Here is a 13571-nt window from a genome sequence, read left to right as displayed (position 1 = left end):
AAACTAGGGTATAAAGATTACATGTTAGCAACATATTATACAATAAAAATACTAACCACAGGAGGAATGTCAAAGTGAAAGATTCTTGGGAATTTGTCTGTGGGTTTGTCCTCATACTGCTGCAGCTCAGAGACAATGTCCTCAGTCCTCAGGTGTGACTGGTTTATCCGGATTGTTTTATGAGTAAATCCTGCACTTCTGAGACTTCCTTCAGACTCTTTCACAAGATTTTTCACATACAGGGATTTTCCTGTTGTAGAACACATTTCATCAAAAAATCATCAAGTCCCAAAGGACACAGGTCCAGAACATTCAGCTGATTTGAGATACACACACAATCAGTATAAAATGCCACTTACACTTAAATGATATTTAATTTAAAGGGTTCTTACCCATTCCTGCATGTTCAGAGAAAATGATTTTTGTTTTCAGCTGAAATTTATCAGGTTGGTTCAATTCTGTAAATGCAGTTCCAGCTTCTGAGGATGTTTGGTGCTTGTGAAGGAGGTACTGTTTAATTTCCTCATTTTGATTTGGATTCTCGGTAACCGTCCTCTTAAACATGTCAAAAGCAGTGGCAACATAACTGTGATATGCCTTTGAGTCACAAAAAATAATTAACTGATAATCGTTCTTATACGTGCCTCCCTGGACATGTGACTCCTGAGTTTTTTTGTAAAAAATGGACTCGAAATTCCGAGACACATCATGATTTAGTTGGTCTGCATTTAGCAAGCAGTAGATCTTCTCATGTGTGCTGCCAGGTTGTACAGCTCTCCTGATGATCAGTTCCACCTCTTCTGCAGTCGTCTCAGAGGTACAGACCAGAATTTCATCATAGGTTGGCAATGACTGCTCTTTATCACTGTACAGTGATAAGCAAAGTGGAAGCATTTCAACATCTTTACAGCAAATCAGGTTGGGTTTGCCCCTTTCCAAAGTGATTGGCAGTTTTCGTGTCACGGTTACTTCAGCAGATTTGGCAAGATGGTTCATGGTTTCTCCAAGAACATCTAAGTCTACAAACTTGTCTGATACGAGTCCTGAGAGTTTGTTGTGGTATGTCTTCCAAAGCATTACAATCTTCTCATCAGAATTTTCCAAGTTGTCAAATGCCGCTGCAATCTGCTCCTGTGTCATTGAAAAAGAAACTTCTTCTGTCGTGAGTCCACCTTTGAATTTCATTTGATTTTTAAGGACACTATCCCGCCTTGTCTCGTATTTCTCACACCACTCATTGACCCATTCTTCATCATTCTGATGATCATCAATGCATTGCATCACACTGTCTCGATACTCCTCTACAGTCCTTGAGTCTATATCTCCTCCTTCTACTTGCTCATCTTCCTCACAATATATAATTGCTGCTTTGGTCTCTTCCTCTGTAAAACCTGTATCGAGAAAATACGCTATCATGTCTGGATAATCAGTGAGGAACTTCTTAAGCTCGATTGATGCTTGGGATCCAGCACTTTCAACTGGGGTTTTGAGTGCTCTGGTGAGAGCGTTCTGCAGATCACTTTCTTGAATGTCGTCCTTCATGATGGCTAACATGTTGAGAAGACTAGTGCTAATGTTCTTCCACCCAATCCGATATTCAGCCAAAGAGCAACACAGATAGACTAGCTGCTTTGCTGTGAAGAAATTTAAGTAGTAGTAAGTGTTCCTTTTCTGCTCTGTGTACGTTAACCATTCAGAGAGACAGCTCCTCATGCTTTCACACAGTCCGTTCAACTCAACTAGCAACGATCTGTGACCTTTGATCTCTACATTTGCAATACCAAACTTCACCCATATTTTAATATCATGTGTTTGTTGGCAGTAGGCAGTCATCTCCCAGTCTTTAAAGAGAATATGTCCAGCATCACGGAGGTCAAGGAAGCACTTTCCCACATTTATTATCTGCTCCAAAACCTGAAAAAGAGATAAATACTATAGCCTTTTTTCTGAATAGCAAGTGTTGTTATTACTGTGGTAGATCTATTGCACTGCACAGCTTAGTTTCAACACACCTGACATTCATGTTAAAAATTCATGTTACTGAAAGTCTTGATAAATACGAGTAGGGATGTTAAAGTAGGGTTATTTTGAATTTTTCCCATGGTATTGCAGAGAAATATGTTAAATATTCAGTCTTACCAAGTAATGGCCTGTTCCTTAAAACACCTACCAGATGTAGCGTCTGGAACAGGTCATTTAGATTTCTTGTCCAAGGCACCCTAAACTTTGGCATCTACTCTTCAATCAACCAAGATTTATTGAGGGCTACATCCCACAGTGTCACACACACACAACTGACTCCAGAAGGTCTGGATCCTACACAAAGACCAGATAACCCCATGCCGATTCTCTGATTGAACTCATAGGTGCCCTCAACCAGAACACACACACACACACACACACACACACACACACACACACACACACACACACACACACACACACACACACACACACACACACACACACACACAACACTTCCTTTTACTAATAAAACGAGTGAATAAGATGCCCCACATCCCACGGCATTAAGCCATACTCGTATGTATCTCCTCCCCAATTATACTGATACTCTAAGATTCTTATTCTTGTAAGCTTGGAGACGACTCCATCTTCCTTCAAAGAACTTCCAGCAAGCTTCACTTCCAAGAACGACAACTGCTCTGATCTTCAGGAGAACTTGGAAGAGCGTCTGACCCCACCTTAACTGATTCTTCAGAGATTTCTCTGTTGCATCCGGACTTTTGTGCAGTAAGCCATTGCAAGTAACCGTTTCCTTTACCAACCAATTTAGATGCGTATTTTAAGTATGAACCTTGTATTGAGTCTTAAGGTGAATTTAAGTTTCCGGTGACGATTTCCCAGTTAGGGTGTGATTAATTTTGAAGTTTAAGCTTGCCATTCCTTCCTTCCTTTCTCTAATTTCTTCTTTCCAGTCTCTTCCTCCCTTTCCCCAATTTTGATTTCATTTGTGTATTTTTATTTTCATCGTTGCTTTCTGTATTTCTTTTGTTTGTGTATTTAGTGTTATGTTGTGTTTGTCTCATTCATTAAACGCCATATTTTTGTGCCACAAGTGATTGTCTCTGAGTATCGCTCACAAACTTAAGGTACCTGCAACATCTGGTCTGAACTACATGCTCTATTAAGTTAATTTAATTTAAATTACGGTATAAAGTAAAAGGGAAGTGAATCTTTCTTGGCCAGGAAGATACCGCCTTCATAGAATTAATAAAGGGTACACGGCCTGTTCGCCGGACAAACAGACCAAATAAGTGTAACGTTAATTCCATTACCGTTCATTTCAACTTAAAATATACGTTATAATTACTTATAAATATTTACATTGCTTCGCGAGCCAAAATCGCTACACAGACATGATCCTCCCTGCTATTTAATTAGTCAAGGTTGTCAAGTCTAACTTAAGTAGCTACATACAGTACAGACCAAAAGTTTGGACACACCTTCCAAAAGTTTGGACACACCACCTTTTCAACAGGACAATGACCCCACAGGAGAGTGATGGGGTGCTGCGCCAGATGACCTGGCCTCCACAGTCACCGGACCTGAACCAAATCGAGAGGGTTTGGGGTGAGCTGGACCGCAGAGTGAAGGCAAAAGGGCCAACAAGTGCTAAGCATCTCTGGGAACTCCTTCAAGACTGTTGGAAGACCATTTCAGGTGACTACCTCTTGAAGCTCATCAAGAGAATGCCAAGATTGTGCAAAGCAGTACTCAAAGCAAAAGGTGGCTACTTTGAAGATCCTAGAATATGACATTTTCAGTCATTTTTTTTGTTATGTATGTATATAATTCCACATGTGTTAATTCATAGTTTTGATGCCTTCAGTGTGAATCTACAATTTTCATAGTCATGAAAATAAAGAAAAGTGTCCAAACTTTTGGTCTGTACTGTAACTAGCTAACAGATGATGAAAACAACACAGATTCTCTAAAAAGTCTTTTGTAATCAGATATTTAACCTTTAGCAATATTGCAGTATTTACTAACCACATCACTTTGCTTGACATTTGAGGGAAGAATTTGGATCAAATTGATAGGATAAAAAGTAGGGATGTATTTGGAATTTGCAAAAAGCTAGGAAAAACGTAAAAAATGTTAACAGATTTTGCCAGAAGAGGAATGAAATCAAAAATGAAATGAAACTAACTTGCATTTGATTCTGAACCATTTATTTTTTAAGTAAGTTTCTTATATATATATACGTATATTTGTGTATATATATATAAAAATATATACATATATATATATATATATATATATATATATATATATATATATATATATATATATATATACATACATACATACGTATATATATGTATATATATACATATATATACGTATGTATGTGTATATATATATATATATATATATATATATATATATATATATTATATATATATATATATATATATATCACACACACACAAACACATCACAGCTAAAAGTGGTGGAGAATGTTATAACTCCAATCATAAAATTACCTCAATGTAGGTTGTGATTTCATCCTCTCGATTTTTAACACTGACAGTAATCAGCATCAGCTTGTTGTGCAGATCTTGAAGCTCAGCAAGACCGTATGTTCTGTATTTTGCATCCTGTCCATCAGACAACTTTTCCTTGCACCTTAATGTGAGGCAATTTTCTAGATTAATCTTAAAAACAAAGTAAAACATCATTAGGGATTGCATCTTGGGGGTCATTTAGTACAACTAAACCACCTTTTGCGAGCTAAAATTTGTATCTACTAGTTTAGATACAGTGTTTGCTATTGGTTACTTTTTCTTTTTTTTATTTATTCTAACAAATAACCATAAATTAAATAAGAAACCATAAACAGATAGAGCAGCTCTATGAAGAAATGTAAGAAAAGAGAATCTCAGAACACTGGGCATTTGTAATCTATTCAGCTATAAACTGAGTGTAATAAGTAACAGATTTGAATATTTCACCTTTCCCTGAGCATCAGATGGAATTTTGATTATGTAAATCCCATTGTCATTGATATCTGTGGCCTGTTGCAAAGATGACCTCTCAACAGAACCATGAGTCTCATAGGCAATTTTGAGCCACTCCATGTTGGTGCAGGAGTCTTTCTGTTAAAATATTATAATAAACATGTTTATAATGTAAAGTGACAGATAGAGATATAACATGTCCGAGACATAACATATTAAGCTGAGATTAAAGATAGAACTGTGGTTTCATGTGATCAAGCTAAACAGACAAGGGAAGAGTTCTGATTGTCACAAACTTCTTACATTTAAGAATTTTGGAGGCCACAGTACCTCCAAAAAGGCAAATGTTTTGTAGCCTATGCCTAGACACAATCCTGTCTACTACAAAACAGCCTTCTTCCACCTTAGAAATATTGCCAAGCTGAGAAACATCCTATCTGTATCCGATGCTGAGAAGATAGTTCATGCCTTCATGACCTTTAGACTGGACTATTGTAATGCATTACTAGGTGGTTAATAAATAGTCTACAGTTAGACTAAAATGCAGCTGCCAGAGTTCTTACCAGGACAAGAAAATATGATCATATAACCCCAATTTTATCATCTCTACACTGGCTACCTGTTAAGTTTAGAATTTATTACAAACTGCTGCTACTTATGTATAAGGCTTTTAATGGTTTAGCTCCCATGTATCTAACTAGTCTTCTAACACGTTACAATCCTTCACGCTCTTTGAGGTCACAAAACTCAGGACTTCTGGTAGTTCCCAGAATATCCAAGTCTACTAAAGGTGGTAAAGTGTTTTCATATTTAGCTGATATTGTTCGGTGCTCAGACACACTTTCCCAGGTTAAATGTAGATTAAAAACTCATCTCTTTAGTCAAGCGTACACATAATACATCCCATAATATTGTGCACTATTACATCAGATTTGCACATTTTATGAACAGCAGATATGTTAATCCCTCTCCACTGCTTCTCTCTTTCTACCCATCCCGAGGCATCCAGAAATTGTACCAGCTCCTATCGTCTTCCACGCAATGAAGATTTTGGACATCCACTGAGATGAGGCTGACTCTGTGAGTCCTGAGGCATCTAGAGATCTACCAGCTCCAGTTAGACTCTACTAGATACTAAAGAGGAGATATGAACTCCATCTGATCTTTTGCATCAATACAAAATTTGTTTGACTGTATATTTATAATCACACCCTCCAGTGTCATCCATATGAGAATGGGCTCCCCTTTAAGTCTGGTTCCTCTCAAGGTCTCTTCCTTTACCATCTAAGGGAGTTTTTCCTTGCCACTGCTGCCTGAGTCACCTCAAACCTGCTCATTGTTGATAAATACATACACATTGTGAACTAAATATATCTAATATTTATCTTGAATTTTGTATTCTATTAATCTTTCTATTATTCTTTATATTAACCTTCTGTTCTATGGTTTATGTTCTATGTTTATGTTCTGAAACAATGTCAATTAAAAATAATAATAAAAAAACTAAATAAACAAAAACAAACAAACAAAAAAAACAAATAAAAAGCCCTATACAAATAAACATGAATTGAATTGTCTCTGAGCTCTGCAGACAGTTACTTTGACCTCATGACTTGCTCTGATCTGCATTTTTGTTATCTGCATTTTTCTGCATTCAATTAATTGAATTTACCACATTAATGGACTCCAAGTGTAGAAGCATCTCAAAGATGATTTAGAGAAATGGGATGCACCCAAGCCAAATTTCACTTGCCATAGAAAATGGTCTAATTGTGAAATTTCAGTTATTTTTAAAATAAATTTTATGTTCAATAAATTATATCTGATTTATAACTGCGCATAATCTGTTTTTTGTTTGTCGTTATTGTGTATAGATTAGGAAAACAAATAATTTAAAATATTTTGCCATAATGCTGCAACATAAAATGTGAAAAAATGAAGGGGTTGGAATATTTCTTAATGCACTGCACACTGACAAAGGACATTTCAAGGTCATCAGCAATGTGATTATAGTCAATGGGTTATTGGCAAATGCTTAAATTGTTTTAAAATGTATTTTATGCCATTAGTATGCTCTGTCTAGTTCTTGCACTCCAGCTTTAACACACCATGTCCTTATGGAGCTGCTTTGTGCACAGTGTCACGCTAGATGAGGGTTTGAGTCTCTTTGTTCCAGTGAAAGGAAAATGTAATGCTATGGCACACAGAGACAATCTGTATAACTGTGAAGAACCACATATGGGTGTGATAATCAGGAGTTCACAAACTTTTGGCCGTACACTGCATCTCTCTCATCTTACAACAGCTAACAGCCATCACACTTTCTGTCACAAGGGAGTTTAAAATTTCATCTTACTAGTTTATTCTGCAGCTCCTGGTCACTTTCCAAAGCAAAACCAAGCTTATTGACAGCTTGCAGGAGCTCTTTAGTACCAGATCTTTCAGACAACTGATATATGAGTGGTGCAGCAGCAGATATGGCATCTCTGAAATAGCACACTTTATCAATGTCCATGGCATTTTCTCCAGCAGAGATTGAGGCCAGCTCCACAAATGCTGTTAGCTCTCCGGTGTCTAAAATTAAAGAGTAAAAGTAAAGTAATGCATAAACTACTAATTACTGTGGTTCATCAGTAGTTAACAATCATTTCTTGGCATTGTTCTAATAATAACATAAATCTTGTTACAAAAAAATGTTCATGGTGGAGGATGCATGTGGCAGTTTGTTATGAATGGTGGACAATCCAAGGCCTTAGGCAATAACAAGGTCAAAATAATCAAGACACATCAGTGCAACTACCAGTGACAATAAAGGGGTAGAGACAAGACATGAATCAAAACAAAGGTAAACAAAGCAAACGCATGAAATCACGGAACAAAGACGAGATGAGGCGAAAATTATAATCAGAATCCATTTTAAAACATGTCAAATCAATTATACTTGCCTAATACATTTAAGTTAAATTATCATTATTATACCTAAGGTTTCTAAACACTTACCTTTTATAATTTCTTTAATCCACGAGATGAATCCTCGTCTGATGCATTCATTAAATTGTCTTAGAAAGCTATTTGTTTCCTTTGAAATTTTCTTCAGTTCGTTTCCAGCTTTGGCCACATTTTCAGTGAGATCACGCAAGCAACTGAAGTCCATATTCTGTAATTACATATTACTAAAATTTAATATGTAACATCAGAAGAATATTTATGATTACACGCATTGCTGTTCCATGACAGATGGAAAAGAGGTCAATCTTTTCAGTTTCAATTGTAATAATCAAATGTATTGTTGATGATCTTTTATCTTGACTTGATCCAGTTTTGTCTATATGCTTTTAATAATGCTTATATTCAGGACAATTGTTTAAAATCGTAATTTGTCCTGAAAAGTAAATAGGTCTCACTTTCAAATTTAGATCTAGTTCCAGTGTACACTCATTAAACATGCAAAAGAAAAACAAAGCATTCAGCAGTTGAAATTCTTTCTATTCTGCATACCTTGAGTTTATCAATGTCATCAAACTCTCCACACAGCCCGAGGTTATTTTTAGTTCAATGATCACTTCTGCATTTTCTTTTGCAGACTGAAGAGTTCTATAAAGTTTAATGTGTTTATCGGTCTTGTGAATCATTTCACGTGGATCCTCACTGAACACCTCTGCCATTGTATTCAGTTCGTTTGACATGCTATCTAAATATTTGCCCAGTTTACTCTTCAAGTCCTGAAGAGTCATCGAGAGGTCCCTCAAGGCCTTGTAGGTGTTTTTAAATTCTTCAAAGGCTGGTTTGTAAATATTATCGTAGATTTGGTCAAGTGGAATTAATGCAACATCCTTAAACTCTGTGTTCTTGGCTTGTTTTGCTGTTTCTCTCCACAGTTCTTTGAAATATGTGCTTTTAGACAGAAAGTCAATCTTTTCAAATGCCTGAATATTGACCAAATATGTGTCACTTCCAGGTTTGTCGCTGGTCAACATGCCCATGATAGTTTTCAGTGATCGTTCCTCCTTTTCAAGCTCGATTGACAAAGTTGTCTCAAGTTGTATTACATCGACTGAAAAACAATGATAAATAAATGTTTTAGTGCTGAAAACTTAGTCTTTAGCGATGATAAATTCACCACAGAACAAACAGGTAACAGATGTGACAGAAAACTGGGGTTTTAAATCAAACAAAGTATTTTATTTAAAATATTAAACATGTAAAGAATGATACTGTCATTGAAATATAAAATGTTGGAAGATTAAAATAGAACTGTTAAAAAAACCCCCAAAAAAACAGACACTGTACCTGGCATGCCTTGGTTAAGGTCATAGAGCACCTTCACTTTTCTTTTTTGGCCTTCAAATTTTTTAAAATCCTCCTCTGCTTCCTTTATTGTCTTCAAAAATGTGTCCATCTTTTTTCCTATACAGGAAGAGTTTTCATAAAAATCATTTGGTTACCTGAGCTGACAACACTTTAGTATGACTAGAGTATTAGTATGTCATTAAATGTGGTGTTTTTTATTTACCTTCACACACACAGACACATCCCATAATACCCTCAATACACAGATCAAATAAATAAGTGTTCCCTTTCGAGGGAACTCGACGCTGCATCAGTGCCGACGCTATGGGAATGCTTTGAGGAAGAAGCTCTGTGTGCACACACGGCATTTAATGGCTCTGAAAGGAGACGTGACGGAGTAATTACTCGCCAGTAAGTCCGTATAAGGGCATCTACGTCACGCTGCTCCAGCTTTCTTTGTCTTCAGGAAGCGCTCTGTGTATGTGTGTCGTTTGTCTGTCTGTCAAGTGCAGGGAAAGAAAAAAAATAGGGAGAGACTAGGCAATATGTTGCAGTCAAAGCACTTTAAGAGATGCGTGCATCTGTGCCCCCGCTTTATCACGGGGGGCGACGCGCATTCTCTTTGCGTTGTGTGTTTGTGAGAGGAGCATGCCCGGTCTGCTCTCGAGGGAGCTGCGTGCATTGTGTGGGATTCCCACTCCGCACGCTCCGATCCCGCCGGGCTGTATTTTCAGCTGCGGCTGCGCCTCGTGGTTCGGGTCCTGCATCTGCCGAGGCAGCGCGGCGGCTTCAATCATGGGGTTCCCAGGTTGAGTTAGCGGAGGCGGAGCAAGAGACGGGTGTTTCCCTTTCTCTTGCCCTCTCCCCTGACTCCGATCGCTCGGTTTTGCGTTCGGGAGCTTGCGCTGCAATTTCTCCCAACCCGGAAGAGAGCATGCTGCTTTCCGCGTCCGGCTCCGAGGTAATAACTCGGGCTGTCGAGAAGTTAAATTTAGATTGGCCCGAAGAGGTAGTTGGTGTCGTCCGTTCTAAGCTTTCTATCTTCGTGCCATCAGCCACCTGCACATAGGCGTCTGCCTTTTCTTCCAGACCTCCATACTGAGGTATCGAGGTCTTGGAAAAATCCCAATTTCGCAATTTCGGCCATGTCCGATTATTCAGCCATTATGTGGTTTGAAGACCATGGGTATGGAGCGATGCCTAGGGTTGAAGAGACGCTGGCCAGTTACCTCTCCCCTGCATCACCCGGATGGAGACTGCCTGCCCCGCTGCCTTTGTTGTTTCGGGGGGGCAGTGGGGCCTGTGTCGGCTCCCCTTCCTTGTGCGGATCTTCCTGGGTTAGCGCCTGCCGGTGCACTGTTTCAGGGCACCCAGGAGGACTGCACGAGCTTGACACCACTGTCACACAGCCTGGCAGCATGGAAACTTCTGCCAGGGGTGTCTCAGTGGGTCCTGGATACTGTAGAAAGGGGGTACAGGATCCAGTTTTCCTCCCGTCCTCCGTGTTTCCAGTGTGTGTTGCCCACAATCGTGGGCAGGCACCAGGCACTCCGAAAGGAACTCTTCTCGCTTCTGGAGAAAGGGACCATAGAGCATGTTCCCCTCCCAGAGCGGGACTCCGGCTTTTACAGCCGATATTTTGTTGTTCCCAAGAAGGGCGGGGGGCTGCGTCTGAAGACTTACAAGTTCAAGATGCTCACGCTCAAGATGATCGTGTCCCAGATCAGATCCGAGGACTGGTTTGTCATGATCGACCTCAAGGATGCTTATTTCACATAATCATCCTGCCAGAGCACAGGAGGTTCCTCAGGTTCGCTTTTGGGGGCGAAACGTACCAGTATCATATCCTTCCTTTTGGTCTAGCCCTTTCACCACGCACGTTTACGAAGTGCATGGACGCTGCCCTGGCACCGTTGCGTCTCCGTGTACTGAACTACTTAGACGACTGGCTCATTTTGGCCCAGTCGGAGGCTGTGGCAGCCAGTCATCGAGATGCTGTGCTTGCCCACATGAGGTCCCTAGGCCTCAGGCTGAACCCGGGAAAGTGTGTGCTTTCTCCTTCTCAGAGAACCACCTTTCTGGGGGTGGTTTGAGACTCAACCATGATGCGGGCACATCTGTTTCCCACTCGGGTGGCCTCCATCTTGTCGGCGGTGAGAGCTATTCGGGTAGGCCGCGGCCTCTCTTTCGCCGAGGCACAGAGGGTGCTCGGCCTCATGTCAGCAGCAGCCAACGTTATCCCTTTGGGTCTGCTTCACATGAGGCCATTCCAGCTCTGGCTCAAGGAGGCAGGCTTTCATCCTCGCCAGCATACCCTCAGAGTTATATGGGTTAAGCGCCGTGGGCTTCGTACACTTCTTATGTGGAAAAGACCCCGGTTCTTGGCCTTGGGTCCCATTCTAGGGGCGTGTCACTGTCGCAGGACTCTTTCGACGGATGCCTCGCACTCGGGCTGGGCCGCGGCTTTAGATGGCCACCCGGCCCAGGGTCTATGGGAGAGCCCCTGTCTCTTATGGCACATAAATTGCCTGGAGATGAGGGCTGTGTTTCTAGCGTTGAAACACTTTGTCCCATACCTCAAGGGCTGCCATGTCCTAGTGCGGACGGACAGCACCACGGTGGTGTCCTATATCAATCGTCAGGGCGGTCTGCGTTCATGTCCCCTGTTCAGGTTGGTGTGGCAGATTCTGCTCTGGGCAGAGACCAGGTTTCTTTCCCTGAGAGCGGTTTTTATCCCAGGGCGTGTAAATCGGGAGGCAGACTTCCTGACGAGGCAGGTGCTGAGGCCTGGGGAGTGGCGTCTTCACCCCCATGTGGTGGAGCAAATCTGGCAGATTTTCGGCCGGGCGGAAGTGGATTTGTTCGCCTCCGAGGAGTCGACCCACTGTCCGCTGTGGTTCTCCATCTCTCATCCGGCCCCGTTGGGCCTGGATGCCCTGGTATGGACGTGGCCGAGGCTCCGTCTGTACGCCTTTCCCCCGGTAGCTCTGCTCCCGCAAGTCCTAGCCAGAGTGCGCCACGGCCGGGTCAACCTTCTCCTAGTAGGCCCTCTCGAGTTTGGTACACGGACCTAGTCTCCCTCCTGAACGGCACTCCATGGGAGGTTCCCATCAGGAGGGATCTCCTCTCTCAGGTGCAGGGGGACCTTCACCCCCGCCCCGAGAGGTGGAAGCTTTGGGTCTGGCTCCTGAAGGGGGACCAGTTCCTAGATGCAGGCCTCTCAACTGAGGTGACAGAGACTCTGCTGAATGCTAGGGCTCCCTCCACTAGGAAACTGTATGCTCTGAAGTGGAGTCTTTTTCGCCTCTGGTGTGACGAGCAATCTCAGGATCCAGTTTACTGCCCGGTTGGTACAGTGCTGGAGTTCCTGCAGTCTTGCTTTTCTCGGGGCCTGTCCTTTGCAGTGAACCACGAACCTGTCCTTGGGGCCTCCTTGGGTAGGCAACCTTTGGTCTCTCGCTTTCTGCGTTGTGTCAGGCGGCTGAGGCCTTCCTCTAGACCACGCCTTCCTTCCTGGGACCTCTCTGTGGTCCTGGAGGGGCTGCTGGAAGCCCCCTTTGAGCCCTTGGAGTCAGCCTCTGAGAAGTTTCTGACCCTGAAGTCGGCTCTGCTTCTTGCCTTGGCCTCTCTCAGAAGAGTCGGGGATTTGCAGGCTTTGTCGATTGCCCCCACCTGCCTAGAATTTGCTCCCGGCATGTCCAAGGCTATCCTGCACCCCAGGCCAGGATATGTCCCTAAGGAGCCCAGGATGGCGGGCCTGGTGCACTGGGAGGTGGAGGCCATTACTCAGGCCTATGCGCGGTCATGCCTCACCTCTTGGCATCAGGGCCCACTCCACTAGGGGTATCGCCTCATCCAGTGCCTTGGCCAGGGGTGTCCCCATTGAAGATATTGTGCTGCAGCAGGATGGTCCTCTCCGCACACCTTTATCAGATTCTATGACCTGGACTTGGACCCCACTCCAGGGTCCCAGTTACTGCGGGGCCTATGATGTGCTGTTCCCAGTCTGCTCGTGCTCTCTCACGGCCTCTAGCGCAGTCATCAACTGCTGCGTTGGCAGCGTGGGTATTGGCATTCCCATAGCGTCAGCACTGATGCAGCGTCGAGTTCCCTCGAAAGGGAACTACACCAGCTTACGTATGTAACCCGGTTCCCTGAGAAGGGAACGAGACGCTGCATTGCTGGCCACGCCCCGGGCATCAGTTTGCGCTTCCTTCAGACAAAGAGAGCTGGAGCAGCGTGATGTAGATGCCCTTATATGGACTGACTGGCGAGTAATTACTCTGTCACGTGTCCTTT

The 13571-nt window shown here is 42.3% G+C and overlaps 1 protein-coding gene across 1 annotated transcript in view; it reads right to left on the bottom strand.

Annotated features, from left to right (window-relative positions):
- LOC113657267 (E3 ubiquitin-protein ligase rnf213-alpha-like) overlaps positions 1–10692 on the bottom strand; it is a 40021-nt gene extending 29329 nt beyond the window's left edge. The window contains 11 exon segments of the mRNA XM_047809758.1: positions 57–250; positions 393–1914; positions 4509–4679; positions 4977–5120; positions 7339–7556; positions 7983–8139; positions 8481–8527; positions 8530–9036; positions 9273–9389; positions 10131–10246; positions 10502–10692. Of these exon segments, the coding sequence (XP_047665714.1) occupies positions 57–250; positions 393–1914; positions 4509–4679; positions 4977–5120; positions 7339–7556; positions 7983–8139; positions 8481–8527; positions 8530–9036; positions 9273–9389; positions 10131–10246; positions 10502–10692 (3384 nt within the window).
- Between the last annotated feature and the right edge of the window lie 2879 nt (positions 10693–13571).

Source organism: Tachysurus fulvidraco, unplaced genomic scaffold (genome assembly GCF_022655615.1).
Source record: "Tachysurus fulvidraco isolate hzauxx_2018 unplaced genomic scaffold, HZAU_PFXX_2.0 HiC_scaffold_27_np12, whole genome shotgun sequence".
Taxonomy (NCBI): domain Eukaryota; kingdom Metazoa; phylum Chordata; class Actinopteri; order Siluriformes; family Bagridae; genus Tachysurus; species Tachysurus fulvidraco.
The sequence above is the reverse complement of the archived record's forward strand: the minus strand, read 5'-3'. Positions and strand labels throughout refer to the sequence as shown.